Here is a 19184-nt window from a genome sequence, read left to right as displayed (position 1 = left end):
TTGCTCAGAATAGCAGGTTAACTGACAACCGAAGGCAAAGCCAGTCCCAAGACTGTGCCTCAGTGTTGCTTACAAAACAGACAGATAAGGTATATAATAAGTTCAGTTCAACTTCTGCAGCCAAGACAGACAACCTTGCTTAGTCACTGACCTGAGCATGCACGGACAAATGAGACTCACACACAAGAGAGATATTTCACAGACAGCTGCCAAAAGAAATCTCACATTTGAGAAAGCACATACTTACTGTTGTAGGACACCTCCCTGAGATTTACAGTCAGAAACTTCACATGATCTAAAGTGGCCGGAGGCAGGAGGCTACTGCATTTCCAGCAATATTCCAGAACGACATCAAACTGTGTAGTTGCTCTCCCTCTCTTATCATTCTCCCCAGTTCATTAAAAATATGCCATCCTCCCATAAATCACTGTAAGGAGATGAAAGAATTGTTTCACATCCCCTTTTTGCAGACTGAGTGGTAAACAGACCCAGATTTAGAAAGCAGCTAAAAGAAGTTGGATGGGTACTGCAACGAGCAACTTTAAAGGGTCATACAGTAAACTCCTTAGACCTGGTTTCAGTTCCCTTCTACACATGGAGACTCAAACTGCTACACTTTACAAGGAAACAAGGACCTCTTTCTTTATTTTCATTTCTTGAATTAATTTTTCATTTTTCACCCTATCACATCCAGAAGAAATACAGCTGTTACAGACTATGAAACTATGATCTACTACATAAAGATAAAATTGTTCATCACCAGATTTTTAATTCTAAATCCTATTCTTTGTTGGCACATCACATCAGCACACAGTGGAAGTTCTAATGAATGCAGAGCAGAGCCCTTCATTGTTCTAACAGGGATTATAGAACACATTATAATACAAGCTACTTAGTAATAACCAGGTTTGAGATTAGTGGCTACTATTAACAAGCAAAACACACTTTATCTTGCTTTCACATTGCTGTTGAACCTGATCAATTTGCCTGAAATTGTTCTACTCCAGGCTAACAATATTTACATTTGAGCCATATGGTTTGCATACTCTTCAATGAAACATTTGGGCAAGGGGGGTGGAGTGGGCCGAAGAAAAAGGAAAGATAAAAGTTTTTGGTGAAACTTGGCTAATGTAAAGAGATTCTTCACGGAACAGAATAAGATTTTTAATTTTCAGAAAGAAATGGAGAGATATTTTAAAGTAAATGCAAAGACACTCTGCCTAATAAAGCAGTAGAGAAATACTCAATGGGCAAAATGCTATGGCAATACTGGGGAATAACAGTTTCAATGCAAAAAAGTATAAAAAACCCCAGTTATCTATAAGGCCCAAAGCAACAATAGCTTTAAGCATGTTTTTCAAATCTCATACATGCTTAAAGCCACCATAATATGGTTCTTAAAAATCATTGTGCCATTGTGAAGCCAACAAAATCTTTAAACAAACTGAAGGTTTAAGTTCTATGAAGTACATTAATGATAACTCATAGACTAGACAATTGTGTGTATTTAAGCATCATCATAATTATTCCTCATTTTCCTAGAATCATCAGAATATTTGGGAATGAAAGGGGGCTGACATATCAAAGTGATCATCAGTTCTGGTTAAGTAGCTCATTTTGATCAACACTTTTGGGAACCTGAATTTGGTCCCAAAGGGTTGTGACTCCCTTTTTTTAAAACCATCAGACTGTTTGAACGAACATTATGGGGTCAAGGGAGGAAAGCACTCATCTTACCTATTCAAGGATGGCTTGCTGTAGAATGCAAGGCTTTTTCAAATATCACCATACAGATTCATGAAGGGAACAAAACAACCTAGCACACAGTTGCCTTAACCATACTAGGTTTAATCACCATCTGATAGGGTTGCTATTTATTGGTTAAAATGAAAATCCATCTTCATTTCAAATAGCACAAGTGAAGCTGTTTACTCACTATGCAAGTCTTGCTAGGTGGAAAGCAGAAGCAGAGGTAGTCCTCAACCAAACTCCAGAGAGTTGTACTTATAAATCTTCTGAACTTAATTCATCACTGAAAGAGTGTGATGTCCCTCAGTAACTAAGTCAGTACACAGATAGCTCAGTCTGATAAACCTCCTGAAAAAGGAAGAGTGGAATTTCTTACTTTGTGAACTGTTGACTGCAGGAAGGAAAACAGAAAAGGTAGATGTGAGAAATTCACCTTTACTAGCATGAATGGAAATGTTGGCAAACTACCAATATTAACCTTTCTAAATGAGGCATTTGAGGGCTGATACACATCATCTTTTGCTGCTAACATCTACCATAGCATTTAAGAAGCCCGTCCTGCTCCAAAACCACCCAGGTGTGAGGAAACAGGGCTGGGGGCAGCCCGGGGAGGGCGATTTTGCAGTTCCAGTGAGGGGCTGGGTGTTGAAACAAGCCCTTTTCAGAGCTAATTTATTTATGACACCTCTGTAAAAAGGACCAAGTATATCCTGGGCCCGGGAGAGAGTTGGAAAGAGGTGGCCGAGCCAGGCAACTCGGGGGGAGCGCGGCGCGGTGCCACGGGCAGGGGAAACACAGCAGGGAAGGCAGGGCTGGGCGGGGGAAAGGCAGGGCTGGGGGGGGATAGGCAGGGCTGGGGGGGGATAGGCAGGGTGCCCCGGAGCCGCAGCCACGACCCCGGACAAGGACTGCCGCCCCCTGGCAGGGGCTGGCAGGGCAAAGCGAGGAACCCACACACACGCACACGCGCGCCCACCCGCGGAGGTGCCCGATCAGAGGCAGGCGCTCGGTCCCTCCGAGGGAGGGAAGAAAGAGCTTCCCGCGCCGAGCCTCGCTTCACCCAGCCCGCCTGCCCTTCTTCCCTCTCTCCCTCCCCAGGCCGCCCCGCTGCCCCCGGGCCCGACCTGGCCCTACCTGGCCGGCGGGCGGCGGTCCGGGCCGCTCGGCGGGATAGCTCCGCGCCGCGCCGGGCCGCGCCGCGCCGCCCCTTCCTGCGCCGGGGTGCGGGGGCCCGGGCGGTCCGCGCCGGGCCGCTTCCCCGTTTGGCTGGAAAGAAACGCTGCCCGGCGCCGGAGCGAGGGCTGGGGCCGGGCAGCAGCGCCCAGGAGGCAGGCTGAAGTGTTACCAGGCTTGGCAAAGGGTGCTGGGCGCTCACCCGGTCGTGGGTGAAACCCAGAGGTGCCCCCCCGCGAGCAAAGGGCGTGTGTGTGTGGAGATCAATTCTTAGGAGACGGGGGTCTTCCCTCTCACAATCTTCCAGGGGGGGAAAAAGCGTAAGGACGTGATGTTTTCGGTTATCTCTAGCCGAATTATTTTACAATGATGGTCCAAAAGCAATTTAGCAGCCAACAAATGAAATGGTAAAGTAAAATGTCACCAGCTTCTTACTTTGACAGGCTACGTCTTGCTAGTGACAGTTTGGAAATACCTTTTTTTTTATTATTATTCTTCGCTCTTTTACAACAATATTTTCCGTGAGCTGTTCTCACATTCGTTTACTTTCATATCCTTTTGAAATGCTCTCAAGTTTCTGAACTTTCATCTGTGTTGTAGAAAGTGCTGTGTTCAATTAGTCCTTGCAGCTCATGTCAGGGCTAGCTCTGAGGTATATGAACGTATATGAAAGGAGAATAAAGTTAACACTTTTTAGTCTTCAGACTAACACAATTTTAATGGAGAAGTCATAGCCCCATAATAGAGAAGAAACTCAATCAAAGATAATTACAGCTCAGATTTTCATTATGAAAATGCCATGATGAAAATGGAAGTTTGGACTAATATTGAAAAACAGATTTCTGTATGAAGGTCTGGCCACCTGACCAATCAACTAGGGAATACCAGTTACTTCTTACAGTTTTTCACACCTTCCTTTCCATCCAACATACATTACACAGAGGTGCTAACTGAAAAGCTGAACTGTGATAGTATTTCCGTCATAAATAGCAACACATCCAACTCTTGTAACCACAGTCTAAGCCCGTTTGCTTCTAGCTGGTAACAGTCCTCTTTAATCTATTTCTGTCCTCCCTGTATACCAGTTATATTAATTCTTAGCAGAGGTTAAGTTATATTCCATAGTTTTTTCAGCATTACCTGCCCCTGATATCAAAAAGCCAATTCCAGACTGATAACGTCTGTCAGAGCCTCATATGTTTCTCAGAGTTTTTAAAATATGCAACATACATTTTCAATCTTTCCTCCACATCATAGCATCACAGAATAATTTAGGTTGGAAGGGACCTCTGGAGGTCATCAGGTCCAGCCCCCACTCAGGGCATGTACAGCTGAGACCCAACCACCTCCAAGGACAGAGATCCCACAGCCTCTCCAGGCACATCTTCCAGCATTTGGCCATCCATACAGTGACTTTTTTTTTCCTAATATGTAATTTAAATTTAAATTTAAATGGCTTTTTTTAACCATCACTGTGCTCCACTGAGAAAAGCCTGGCTCCGTCCATTCTCTCTATCTTTCCATTAGATTCTTGTAGGCAGAAACAGGTCCTCTTGTCCTCTCCATCTATGTCCTTTGCTGTTGACGACCTTTCCCTGGACTCACTCCAGTATGGCAGTGACTCACTTGTACTGGGGGATCCCAAAACTTGACATAGGACTTCAGAGGTGATCTCACAAATGCTGAATACAGGGGAATAATTACTTTCCTCAGCTACACTCTCACCGGAAAGGTGCAGGGTGCAGTTGGTTGCCTTTGTCAAAGTGACACACTGCTGACTCATGTTCACTTTAGTGTCAACCGGGACATCCAGTCTCTTTCTGCAAAGCTACTTTGTGTTGGGTTGACCTCCAAGCTGTGTTGTTGAATGGGTTTCTTCCATCTCAGATGCAGCACTTTGCATGTGGGTTAAACCTTGTGAGTTTCCCACAAGTCCATTTCTCCAGCTTGTTTCCGTCCAAAACAGCAGCCCTCCAAAGTGTCAACTATCCTTCCCCAGTTTGTTCTTCTGTCTGAAAATATGCTGATTGTTCAGTCTGTCCGGCTGCCAATATCATTAATAAGGATGCTAAACAGTAGCGGTACCAATATCAGTCCCTGACGGATGCCACTAGTAATTTACTGACGTTAGTATACTGAGCACAACACATTGATCCTGCATGGACTTTTGTCCCATTGTTCTTCCGCTCACCTTTGTCCATTTATCTATATCTCACCAACAGAGACTGTCAAAGGCCTTGCTCAATTCAAGGCATGCAGGATCCAGTGTTCTCCCATTGCCCACAGCATGGCTGGATATGTATGATACGCATTTTGTAAATTCAAGCACCTTCTTCTCCTTCATGTACTTTGAAATGGCTTCAAGGAGGATTGCTTCGTACCTTCCCAGGAGATCTATAAAGACTGGAAACAGTTTTAAAGAGTAAACTGCTATACAACAAATTATGTCTTTCATATAAATTAGGCATGTAACTCATGCTTTGAAGTGGGAAAAGGGAATACACGAGCACATGTTTCTAACACTGTAGCTGTAGTTTTTCAACCCTTGAAAGAGTCGGGTGTACATGTACAATTTTACAATAGAATATACTATCAATTTTACATATAATCTTCCAAACATACCTCTGTCCAATGCTGTAAGGAATTAATGTCGCATACACTACAAATAATAGCTTGCTACAAAAACTTCTAAAAACTTCCTTCTAGTGGTCAGTCTCTTGGGCTTCACAACTATGTGAAGCAAATATAGGTAAAACTGTCTCCCTGCACGTGGCAGGAGCAGTAGCTAGGCTGGCTTTTTAGGACTGTGGATTAGGTGAAGAAGCCAGCAGCGGTCATGCATCACTGAGCTGTAGGAACATCAAATCTCAACAGTGTAAGAGACTTCAAGGCCAAACTACTATATGTGTTCACACAAAGTGCTGGTGTATATTAAGTGCATATTAAATGCATAAGTGCTGGATGCAGTTATCCTACTTCATATTAGCAGGAGTTGGTTTTCATACCTTGGAAGTCACCAGGAGCTTCACCACTGACATCAGTGTCAGTAAAGTCAATGCTTATTTCTGTTCCTTTGTTATTTTTCTTTATTGCCAGCAATGCATCATATACTTTTCAGATATCAAGTATCCAGAGACAAGATTTTACAACTGGGGACGTACAACTCTGTATGACGGCAGTTACATGGCAAGGAGACACCATTGTTCCTTCAAAATATGTCATTATAAGAGAGTCAGCACTGTAGTCTCATTGCCAGATTCTGAGCTACTGTTTACAGGTAATGCTGTTTGGGTTTCAGGAGATTACAGCAGTATGCACACCCTGAAAATTTCACTGTGTTTTATTCTAATGCTATTCTTAAACGGATTTATTTCTAACTGGTCTGAAACTCTCGACACCTGTTTATCCACTAGATGGCATGATGACTCCGCTTTATTAACAAGTGAAAGCAAATCTGCTCTCCGGAGTCACTTGAGGTAGGTACCAAAACCGAGAAAGCACAGAGCAGAAATTAAAGGTCATTAAATCTCTACGTGGAAGTTCTAATTCAGCAACAAAATTACATTTGTTCTGTATAGTTTAAGCTTTAAGAATCCAAACTGATTCTTCTGTAAGTTTTCTATGGTGAAAGGTGATATTTCTTGCACAGGGCACGCTGTCCTCCTGTTATTCCACTAAGGCAGCCTGGCTAGTGTATTTGTTTGTATCCAAGGCAATATGAAACAAAAGTTGTCAATTTTCTTTACAAATATGTTTTTTAAAATTTAGATTCTTTTTGAGTTGCATTTCTCAGAAAGACGGGGTGGTTGAGGTTGGAAGGCACCTCTGGAGGTTAACTGGTCCAACTCGCCTGCTCAAGCAGGGCCACCTAGAGTCAGTTGCCTGGAACCGTGTCCTGGTGGCTTTTGACTATATCCCAGGATGCAGATTCCACAACTTCCCTGGGCAACTCGTGCCGGTGCTGGGTCATCCTCACCACAAAAAAAGTGTTTCCTGATGTTCAGAGGGCACCTCCCGTGCTTCAGGTTGTATCCATTACCTCTGGTCCTGTCACTGGGCACCACTGAGAAAATCCTCACTCCATCTTCTTTGCACCCTCCCTTCAGATGGGAGCCTTCTCTCCTCCAGGCTGAAGAGTTGTAGTTCTCTTAGCTTTTCTTCATAGGAGAGATGCTCCAGTCCCTTCACCACCTTCATGCCCCTTTGTTGGACTGTCTCCAGTATATCCATGTCTCTCTTCTACTGACGAGCCCAGAACTGGACACAGGAATCCAGGTGTGGCTTCAGCAGTGCTGATGTTGTAATTATGTTCTAAAAATATTCCACAATTCTTTTTGTACTTTCTCTTTAACACTACAGATGTGATAACATGTGTAGAAAGACATGAATTTTAATGCATATCTCAGATTTCTTTACTAATGACCAAGAATACAAAAAGAAGTGACAACTGCGGCAATTTTTTGTCTTTATTACAATCACATACTCACTCCCTGGTCCTGTAAAAGGTCTTTGCCATGCTCAGAATTTGCCCCTTTTTTCTTTCTGTCAAGGCCATACTGTTCACTGCTGGTAAAGCACAGCACAAGTTGTCAGGTTTTGCTTGTTTTCCTCTTTTTCCTTGGTTGACGATGAGGCTTGATACAAAAGGTGTGTCACCACAAGAACCATTTAATGAGTTTGGTTTTCACTGTCATAACTACTGGCTGGCTAACAGAATTCAATGAGATATCAGTATGTTTCAGAGTAATTTGGTACATTGCTGACCCCACGCACTTCCTTATTGTACCTTGTCTTCTTATCACTTTCCAGCTTCAAAATCCATCCTACAGTTTTCTTTCCCAAGATACTCAGTTATCATCCTTTCTTCCTCATTAAGTGCCCCGGATTCAAACTCTACTAAAAACTTATCTTGGAATAATTTTGGAAGTGAATAGTCTGTCTTGCTCAGAAGCTGCTGTGAAAAATCTTTATAGTGAAAAGCAACAGGCTTTTCCTGCCTTTACGTTTGTCCTAGTATTTGTATTCTTTCTGTGGGAAGAAATGGCACTGTAGGAATAAACCAAGCCTCTCCTACATTGGCATGAATCCATTTTGTGGTGCTTCCATAGCGACAGTGAAGTTTATCTACAGGGATCTTTAGGAACAGGACGCAACACTGTACACAATCTAATGAGGCAATAATAAAATGCAACATTACATGTTTTATAGTGAGCGATGAGTGCACAAACACTTGAAAATATAACTCATCAGTGAAAAGCTGTTTAGTTTTTCATAGATCTTTTAATTTAATGTTGAAAAAAAATCTGTACATATATTACATACACATTTTTCCTATATAAATATAAGCATATAAGTATATACCAGCGTGCATTTATTTCCCTTAATACAGCTTTTTTTTTTTTTTAATGCTGTATTCACATCAGTCTCAAAAGAGCCTTTACTGAGGTATTCCTACTAAGGAAGAATAAAATTTCATAGTATGAGTATTATTATTGAATCATAAAGGAATAAGTGGCAGAAAAAAAAAGAACAAAATTACAACATTATACATTTTAGTTGAATAATACACATTATGCTTTCCAGCTGAATAATACAGAAGAAGTTTATGTTTGAACAACTGCATTAGAAAGGTTAAGCAAACCTGCAGAACATTCAGCTACTCAGAATCAAAACTTCCAGTTATATGTACAAGTATATATAGACAGAGTATAGGTACATTTTGTTTCCTGTGACATGCAGAGCTCTGCATACAGCCTATAATGATTTATTTACAGAACTCCCATACCTATAAAAACTTCCCTTAGTTCCCCAGACCTCCTCCAGTTTACCTCATTGTTATTCAACTGAAGGACTGAAAAAAATTCAGAAACACAGCCAGACTTCCAGACTGTAAAATCGTGCACCTACTGAAAGGAAAAGGAACTGCAGGCCCATGGTTTAACCTGACAGTTTACCAGTATTTCTTAGACTCACTGTTCACCCAGCATTAGCTGAGCATGAGGATTTGAGTGCCAGTGGCATATGGTACCTCACCTGTTTCCAGAACCTAGAATTGGAGGACTGTGGGTGCACAGTGTGCCGCTCTTTCCATTTGACCGTACCTTGCCGCTTAATAATAAACCTAAGAGATTCCTGAAGCTTCTCATAAGTCCCAATTGTCTCCATTTCCAGCAGAATCACTTTTGTATCATTCTGAATGAGGGCATTGTATAGAGCAATGTGTTGATCATATGCAGGTTCTTTACAATTAATCAGCTGATGCGTTAGAAGGATGATCAGCCGTCTGCTCTTATGGATCCTCTTCTCAATTGCACTTGCTATATCTAGAAAGAAAATTATGAGACCCTGAAATTACTTTTATAAAGTCTTTTGTGTTTAGGCACTTCATTTTCATTGCTTTTTAACCAGAAATAACTTCTGTCTCACTTCAGTCTGGTACACTTTATTCATTAGAAAAAGAGCTTAAAAAAAACAAACAAGCAAAAAATACCCAAACCCATACCCCAAAGCTTTCCTCTCAAATGTTTTCTTTTGTTGAAACATTAATATTTTCACTGTTCTTAAGAATTGTTAACAATTTCTAATCCAGCAACCAAGGGTCAAATTCAGTAGATCTGAATTGCATCAAACTTGTGCTTGATAAATTGTGTCCATATAAGGAATCATGTTCTATAAAGTTTAGTGCTTTACAGACTGATTTTGCAATACTGACCCATGAAAATTAGTAATTTGAAGAATTTTGGGTGGCTTACTTCTAAGAGGCTTGCTTACTGACAAAGGGATTGTTAATTCTCCTGAGCTATAGCATGCTAATTTATATCCTAACCTGGGCAATGGGTTGGCATCTGCCCTGCAGGGGTGGACCCAGGCTTGCAGGGCATTTGTATGTCAGCACGACTAAAGATGTTTCTCTTTCCCACTGCCGTGTTATGGAGAGCTGATCAACCACAACTGCAGCTGTCATATTGGAGGTGTTGAACCTAGGAAACTCAAGAGCCAGCATGCTGTGGGAGAAACTTCTGGGTTGACCTGGAAAGCTCCACATCAAGTCTCCAGGAGCTGCTTTTCTCAATGACCTGCTGTGATGTCTATGGGAGGAACACTGCAGATGAATGCCTGTCCAGTAAAAGGCTCATCCCAGCTAGAAGAGTTTCCTGTGGTCTGTGGAACGAAAGCTGGGGTTGTTTTGGTGGGAGCATGTCATTCTGGGCCAAGGGAAAGGAGGTGGGAGCTGAGATAAGGAAATTTGACGTAACAATTGTTTACAAAGCCACTGATTTGCAGATATCATCAGCCAGCTGCATATGCATCCTCTTTTCCTTTTGCTGGGGGCTGCCACCCCATTGCAAGGGTCTTCTCAGTCTCAGAAACACTCAGCTTTTTCAGTTCCTGGGTCAGGAAGAGATCCCTTTCAGTGGCTTCTCTGTCCTATTTCTTGGCTCTGTGAGTTTTCTATGAAAAAAATTTGCCTTTTTATCATGTTCACCAATTCAAACTCCTTTAGTTTTCTTCTCTTTCATCAAATTTTTCTGATGTTAGGAGAATAGATTCTTTGGAAGGCAAGGAAAATTAAGGTAACTGTCATATGTTTAGTTCCAATAATAACAACACTTTTAAATAAACCATCTTTCTCGGCTTTGAGGTGCAGTCCGTTGTGCTCAGGACTGAAAGACCATGGACTTGGGGAGGTATTCACTTCTCCATTTGGATTTCTGATGCCATACTCGTGGCAAGAGGAAAGATGGGACTGCGTGCTGTAAATACTTTAACCGAGGGATTCATTGCAACCTGTTTTGTGAATGTTAGAAGTTTATATGAGTTCAGAAAGTGACAGAAAATGTTGTGAGAGAAAAATCCATCAGCAGATATTACACACGAAAAATCGAGCATCTGAAGTCCATGTACTGCTGGGAGAGTACATTAGTGATAGTAAAATATAAGCTTTCCCTGTTTTTAAAGTCTTTTCCAGTCCTTTGTCCATGGCCACTGCTGAAGATAGGACACTTGGCTACACAGAACATTGCTCCGGTGAGGTATGATCGTTCCTCTGTTATTTGCTCATGTTTTTATGTATTACAGATACAGCAGCTCCAGCAGTGTTTAGTTGGATACCACAGCAAGGAATGCAGTTGACAGGACGACAAGACCATGAGAAGAATGGAGGAGAAGGTGATAGCGAAAATTTTTGTTTTGCTGGATAATACTTGTATTTGTACCTCTTCAGGCAACTGTTAAGTTGTAGAGAATACTATTAATCAGTAAGACGAGGAAACAAAAAGAATGTTAACGTAGGGAAGCATAATGGGAGTCCAACAGCTGTGCAGTGCTGTTTATCACTTGGATCAGTCTGTTTAATTATTCTTTTTACTGGAAGAACACAAGTCTCAAGTAACAAAGCTCTGCTCTGGAACTAAATCTCATAAGCCTGTCTTGAAATAATAATTGAATCTTATAGTCCAATAACTTTTTATTTTCAAAGGCATTTTTTTTCCTGGGAGTTTCCATGGAGTTTTACAGCGAAAAATATGATTCATCAAATGCTATGACGTGTGTTCAGGAAAGACCACAGTAGCCTGAAGTGGCATTTCCTGTTTGACTCTGCTTAGCATATTTTAATTGTAAGGTTTTGGATTTCAAAACCTGGCAACAAAGGCTCAGGATCAGAAGACAAACAAGAGTAGGGAACATATGGGTAAAGTTGATCTGCATGGACGGAGAGAACTTTTAAGTGCTCCCAGTGGCAGGCAGATTCAGAGTAGCTTTTTCACTCAAGTGGAAGCATTTTGGGGCATGAAAGTAGACAAGGGAGAGAAAAACAGAAGGCCAGGAAATTAGGCAAGAAGATAAAAGGAAGGACAATGGTCAACGCTCAGGGCATTTTTAGAGTTTTGATTAAATCAGACCGAACAAGTCAAACAAAAGTTACTCACTGTCCAAGGCTGGCATGGTGAGTCTTCTGTCTGTCACTCCTGGGTTACAGGCGTCCATTCATGCCTTTGTACAGTGAAAATGTCTTTGTTTTCAGCCAACTTACTAGAGCCCTTTTTAGTCCCACAGTCTTCAGCTCGGTTGCATTTTGTGCTCAGTTTTCTTCAGGATTGCCATCCATAAAAGACAGTTTGAGACAGTGTCCCATAACAAAATATTGCCCTGGCCCTAATCACCTGAACAGGTGGCACAAGTTTTTGTATTGACAGTTTTGTGAGCTACTATTAGCTCCTTGTTCTGGATCTGGCATGCTGGGAATGGCCTGGTTCAGGCCCAGATCTCAGCCCAGCTCTTTGCAGGTGAGTGACACCTGGCCCAATGTAGATGATTTCAGAAATGCATAACAGAAAATGTGTCATCTTTGACTTCATGCCTGCTTACTGACAGGAGAGAAGATCTGGTCCATAGAATAATCAGAGCAAAAAAGTGCTAAGTCAGCTCTGAAGGAAAGCAGATAGCACCTAGATGACAGCAGTCATAACAGATAGTGTAGAAGGTGTCCATATGGAAATTAGCACAGAGTATTTAACATGTTTCCATTCTGGAAGACAAGGAAGCGGGAATAAAGAATACCAACTGTCTTCTGAATTAGTGCTGGGAATTGTGTGAAGTGAAAGTGGGTCATGCCAGTGAAGAGAAGCTGAACTTCCTGTGACTCTAACAACCTCGTAACAGGTTGAAAACCCCTGAGTGATAACAGCAAGGTTAATTCCTCAACTTAGGTTTTACTTTGTGGTTTTCTCCTCTTCCGTGTCTTGCAGATGTGCTCACATATAGTTTGGCTGTGGCTTTGCCCAGATAACAGCTATGTAGAGTTACACTACCCAAAGAGCAGTTGCCTATTTAAAAGAGTCACACTTGAGGTCAAATTTCTATCATGACCCTAGAAGATGATAAACAACCTGTCCCCCAGCCCTGTAGCTTGCTTTTCTTAGCACACCGGCAAGCACAGAGGCACAGAGTGCTGTTGTGTCACCCTGCCTGAAAGAGCAGACACACAGCTGCTGAGGAGATGAGCAGCCAGCTCAGGAACATAAAGGGACCTCCTATACCCCTAAAAGGGACTAGAACCACAATCTGCTCAAGCTTGGTAAGTCATTCTGTGCATTACCTGGTCTGAAACTTACCTTCTCCAGGATATATATCTCTCCCATAAATACACAGTTTATATCCACATTTATTTTCTAGAATATCTGGCATGATTTGGTAAACAAAATATTCCACAAAGTTAGCTTCATTGGTGTGGCTTCTGGGGTAGATAACATATGCGTCATATATCTTCCCATCTGTAAGGCCAAACAAGAAGGAAGTGTATTTTGTTAACATGAATTAGAGCCATCTATTGCAAAAGCTAGAAGAGAAATAAAAATATCAGTCTTTGAAATATATCTAAGTAGAAGTTCCTGATAATCTGAATAGTGTACATCATTGGGTGCATGTTTGGAAATTAGAGACTGTGCACATTTGGTGTTTTCCACGCTCAGTTTTTATGTCCTGTGTGTTTGTTACTCTGGAGAACCTGACCGTTGTATTGTGAAGGCTGTATCCCAAAGTATATAGAGTAAGAGTTACATTGATTGATGCATATTAGCATGAAATAGAGATGAAGCTCAGCATTTGTTATTTCAGTGATACAATAGGCTGTTAACAGCCTTTGTCTTTCAGGACAAGACACTCCACTTAAATTCTTCCACCCTGAAGAAATTACTCATCATTCCCACAACGTATCATACTTCCAAGAGAAAAGCTCCTTTACTCAGGAAGTAGTCTTACAGTCACAACCAAGTACAAAGTCAAATATTTCTTTTGCTCTTTTCTTCATTTATCTCAAATACGTTTCCATTATAACAGGTTTTTTCTAATCCCAAATGTTCCATTTCTTTCTTTCCAGTGGAGATGGCCATATCCCTTCTTTTGCTGCTATCTGAGGTTCTTTTCCAGACCATCCTTACAATAAAAAAGAAATAGCCATTTCCAGAGTCTGATTCATTGCATCATAAAATGCACTCAGGTGGAAACTGCCCTAGAAAGCGTACTTCTTTCCTCTTTAAAGGGAACATAAGTTAATAGATCAGCTTTAGATATCTACCATGCAGACATTTGTGGTAGGAGTCAGCTTCAGATTTTACAAATGTGAATTTAGGTGTCTGCATGAAAGCTAGGTGTCTAAAATCCTGCTACAATCAGTGGAGAACTAGCCATTGCAATCAGTGTATTCTAGAGTGATTCAGATTACTCTCATGTAAATGCCAGGGGCCCAGCTGAGTTGCCTAAACATGGGCATCTAGTGCCACTTGAGACTTCCTGTGGTACCCTACCTGATTTCCAGACCCTGCTACAGAAGTCTGCAACATCCAGCAGATCAGTGTTATCTGTTCATTTTTTTGGCCATCCCAAATGACTCTAGATGTCCACGTATAGGCCACTGATGCAAGGTCCCAGTGCCTGGTTAGCTGAGTTGATTTTATTGATGAGGAGCTGGATTTGGTCACCTAAAGACATCCGCCACATAGCGTCATTAGGCACTGCCTGTCCTTCAGCTGCCACTGCAGAGGGGCTCAGGTCTCTCCTAAGTCCTAAGGGAGCTCCAACAGCACCGGCTGCTTACGGTTAGACAGCTGAACCCAGCCGCAGGCCTCCAGGTTTCATGTCTATGATGGTAACTTGCATGTGTGCACCTTCATTGCATGCAACTAAATTTAGATGTCTGAATCTTGAGCTGAAGTCCACCCCTAAAGCTGGACGGGATGTATTCCCCTCAAAAGTGTCTCCCACCATACCGGTACCTTTCTCTTTGGCTTACAAATTCTGTATTGCTCTAACACACGCCTGTTAACAACTTAGCCAGCAGGCTGGTTCCTTTACTCTAGAGAGCACATAACAAGTACAGTTTCATAGCACTGTAAATCTGATTTTCACTGTCGTTCAATGTTTCATTGCAAATATTTTTGTGAAAAAAATATGAAACCAGGACTGAATCCCTCTTTTATGTAACACATCGCTATAGAACCCAGGAAACAAGGGAATATAAAGCACTACCAGAACTATGTATGTCCTCTCTTACCTAAACAATATCAGAAGGCATGAGAAAGTGAAGGATCAGGCTCAGGTGTCATATGAATCAGTAAGCAACTATCAAATTATTGCCTTTTTCCCTTTTTTAAACTTTCTTGCTCAATTCTTACTTACCGTCCTTGAGTGAATAGGGCTGAAATATCTCCCGATACAGTAGGACTATATCAACTCGGAAGGACTGATAAAGTATAACAGAGATTGCTATTGCAACTAGCAGAACTAGCGATCCTACAATCAAGAGGATGTTAGGAAGACCCACTGCAAAGGAAAGGAATATATTGTTAGCCGTAGAGAAATTAACCCATGGGCTGAAGCCTCAGCCTCTCATAACCTTACTACTGTCACAGCTTTAATGAGCTCACAACAGAGAGGACAAAGCTTTTTCCTTCCCCAGATGGTGTAGCCAACACAGAGACCCCTAAACTAGAAGAATACTAAGCAGTATGTAATTAATATTTACTTCTGTTGCATCCAGACCTACTTACACTAAATACCACAGCTGACAATGAAGTTTGAGTATTTTGTAACATTGTAAAACTGTTAATAACACAAGTAGCCACAATATTCAGGCATTTTGCAAGGCATCTAAGCCTATGCATGACAACCATAAGTGTCCACAAAAGGACAAGCAGAGGTTTCTGGCATAGCTGCACAAACAGGGTAGAGAAAAATGTGCAAATAACGAAATCTGCAACATAAGCACAAAGTACAAAAAACAAGCAGGAACGGAGAACGTGTCCTGGTCACAAAAATAAAATAAACTATACTGGAGGCAGATTATGTTCTCCCCTGCCTTTTCCTTTGGAGAGGGTCAGGAACAATAAAATAGCAATGACGAGTAAGGAAAATTGGGAAAGAAAGGAGCCACCCACTTTAGTTCCAGCTTGAGTCATGGAAGAGCTCTTGAATCTGACCACCTCCACTTCAGAGATGAAGACCTACCAAGGATAGATTGAGACTAGATATGGAAGAAATTTTTCACAATGAGGGTGGTGAAACACTGGCACAGGTTGCCCAGAGAGGCGGTAGATGCCCCATCCCTGGAAACATTCCAGGTCAGGCTGGACGGGTTGTCTGAGCAACCTGATCTAGTTGAAGATGTCCCTGCTCACTGCAGGGGGGTGGAACTAGATGCCTTTAAAGATCACTTCCAACCCAAACCTTTCTGTGATTCTATGATTCTATAAGGATGGCAGTCACCAGCTCTGTGTTATCGTATGGACACAGCTAGTCTAGGACAAGATTGTGATTATCGCTCTTCTAGGGGAGAACTACATTTCCACCGTATCCCAGACAGCTGCATTTCTGTAATAGCCCATTTTTCATCTTGTTCTGTGATTCACAGAGCAGAAGTCAATCTAGATACGTGCATCCTTTAGATAGCATCTAGTTCTTCTGCAGTAAGAGACCATGGGAGGTAGAAGGAAGGTCATTCTGTACATTCTGCTTTGGGGGCTTTTCTGTGATTCAGATCACTGAAATGATTTGGATTAAAAAATATCCCCCCAGAGGTGTCAGACTGGGGAATGGAGTTCTACCCCAAACAAATGCTCATGAAAATGTCCAGATTGTGCATCACAACTGCATAAAAGGGCCCATCTCTTTTTATTTTAATATGATATAGCAAATATAGTAATTGCAAGATGCAATGCCCTGGCTCAGAATACCACTAGAAGCGTGTATCCTTTCATTGTTACAGTGAGATCTGAGGTATGCTGCAATTTCAGAATTATCTTAGCAGAGGAAAGCAATATTCCTTTGAATGTTGACCACATATAAATTTAAATACAAGCATTCTGGCAATACAGACATGGAGGTCAGCTCTGGTGTCCTCACAGCATCTTAACCCATGGACGGTGATTGTATGTACTGGTAGCAACTCCACCCAGCCAAGCCTTGTGCATTCACAGCGGGGATCAGACATTCAGGGCTTTTTTTTCCCCCCACCTGCAAAACACGCACAAGACCTGTGGCTGCAGCGGCAGGCCATTCACCAGCACTTGAGGTGAATGGCACCGGCACCAGCACCTGCACCAACGTCTTACAGCAGGCTGAAAAGCCAGTCTCAATCTCCTCTACAGAAGAGGCAGCAAGACAAATGCTGCAGATGGCATGCAGCCAGGAAGTACCCTAACAGGTGAAGGCACTGACCACCACCAAGGAGCAATTTCAGAGCTTTTGCTTGGACTTGGCACTAGGTGAATGAAATAGGGTAAAATATTTAGCTGTGAAGCGTCTCTTATGTTGAAATTTGCAGGTTCCCTGGCTTCTCCAGGGGATGTTGAATAAGGCAATATATTGAGTAGTACTTACAGTGGCAACCTAAAAATATTAGTTCCTGAGAAATTCCACTGAAAAGGTATATAAATATAGAGTTTACAAGTACATTTTCCCTTTCCTCTGGAAGGATGTGAGGTACATTTGACACGATATTCACACTCTTACTGTTTCTTTCTTTGCCATTTAAAGGGAGAAAGAAACATCAGGCACATGATGAAGCATACCTCACCAGAACTAGGAGATCTGGGGAAACCACCTTCCAGTAAGATTGAAGTGGGCAAGAAAACAACCAGATTCTTTTATGGTGAAGTTTGGCCATTTTGTACTTTTAACAGCATCATGTGGTGCCCATGAAGGAACCTTGTCCTTGTGGAACCCTTCAAATTTTATGATTTGATCCATTTTCCTGGTCAATGCACGCACACAAACACAGACAAAATCAGGAAATCTCTTCCTCTATCAGTTCAGGATGACCCAAGGATCAGAGATTGCCACTATTATTGCTTCATTTGTTGACTGTGCTTGCCACGACATTACAAATATGGTTGTAATGCACTGAGTGTCTATAAAACATGTAGAAAAGAAACAGATTCCAGCAACAGCTTCTGCAACTACGAGCCTAAAAACAGTGTTTACATTTGGTTTTGCACTGATTAGATCAAGGTTGGAAAAGAAGTGATAGATTTCCTGTGCTTATACATCCTGTAAAGCATCAGACAAGAATGCCTCAGGGGTCTTCCTGGAAGAACAGGTTCAGTTCCCGGTAAGGCTGACTCAGCCTCTCATTTCTCTGGAATAAATCAGCTATCATCTTCAGCACAATGCAGGCAAGGGCCAGAAGCCACTTTTGGAGGCCCTGAACAAGGTTGAACAGATCATGTTGTTCTGTTTGACTTTGTTGCAGAGGGTTCATAAGTAGACTGTCTTCTAATACTATTTATTTATATTCAAGAGCAATATGAATACAGAACTATCAGCTCACAAGAAACAATAGTGGAGAGGCCAGAGAAAACAAGTCAGAAAGCAATATTTGAAGGATTTCCTGACAAACTCCAGAAGAACAGCAGTTTTTTGTAACTCCTCTGTTTCTAAGCTGGATGTACTACCAGACAGTAAAGGCGGAGATCTGGGTCTCAAATTCCTGTCCACATCCATCTACCAAAGATGAGTCAAAAGGTTAGGTTTGGCGTTAAGTATCTTTGAGGAAGAACAGAGCTGATGTTCTGGGCTGAACTTTACCTCTGCTCCAAATGACTGGAATTTCTGGCATGCTCCAGATAAGACAGTTCAAGCCAGAAAGATTTGTGGTCCTCTGGGCATCTTACACTTCCTTGTGAATGAGAACTGAGGAATTCTCAGGGAGAAATAAGATGATGCTTATGGGTCAGACATATTAAAAACCGCCTCCAATTATTTAATCAGCCCTGAATCAAGATGAGGAACTAAAAGCTGGTGGCAAAGTATATATTAATACAAAGGAAAGGACTCGGAAGGCATTCAGACAGCACATGTATTCCCTAGCAGACAGCTTAAAGGGGATGCTGAAGGAATGTTCCTGTCCTGACCCAGATCTACTGGTAGAAGGAGTTAACACTTCCGGTGTTTACTTGTCGTTGCCTCTGGCTCAGGAGCTAACAGCTTCCCCACCTCTGCCAGCAGAGCTACTTTTGTGAGCATTGATCCACTGCAGTTATCAGTGAGCTGAACTGGCATGAACAGCGTAGCCCATTAGTTTTCTCATTCTTGAGAGGTAGCATCTTCCAGCGTGAGAGATATCAAGCAGCCGTAGAGGGCAACTGGGTGTATTCTGGCAGGCAGAGTCGCTGCCTCTTGCCGGGTGTCCAGCAAGTAGAACGGCATCTTTGTCAGGAAAGGTAGAAGAAAAGGGAATTAAAAGTTGATGCCAATTTCTTAGCCTT

General features: G+C 42.0%; 1 protein-coding gene across 1 annotated transcript in view; it reads right to left on the bottom strand.

The window, feature by feature from the left end:
* Nucleotides 1-8291: 8291 nt before the first annotated feature.
* Nucleotides 8292-19184, bottom strand: part of IL1RL1 (interleukin 1 receptor like 1) — a 28828-nt gene continuing 17935 nt past the window's right edge. The window contains exons 10-12 of the mRNA XM_009501166.2: nucleotides 15100-15243; nucleotides 13038-13196; nucleotides 8292-9245 (exon numbers count right to left, since the gene is read on the bottom strand). Coding sequence (XP_009499461.2) covers nucleotides 8899-9245; nucleotides 13038-13196; nucleotides 15100-15243 — 650 coding nt within the window. The 3' untranslated portion in view covers nucleotides 8292-8898. The remainder of the gene's footprint in view (nucleotides 9246-13037; nucleotides 13197-15099; nucleotides 15244-19184) is intronic.

This window comes from Phalacrocorax carbo, chromosome 1 (assembly GCF_963921805.1).
Source record: "Phalacrocorax carbo chromosome 1, bPhaCar2.1, whole genome shotgun sequence".
NCBI classification, from domain to species: Eukaryota; Metazoa; Chordata; class Aves; order Suliformes; family Phalacrocoracidae; genus Phalacrocorax; species Phalacrocorax carbo.
This window is presented reverse-complemented; position numbering and strand designations above follow the sequence as displayed.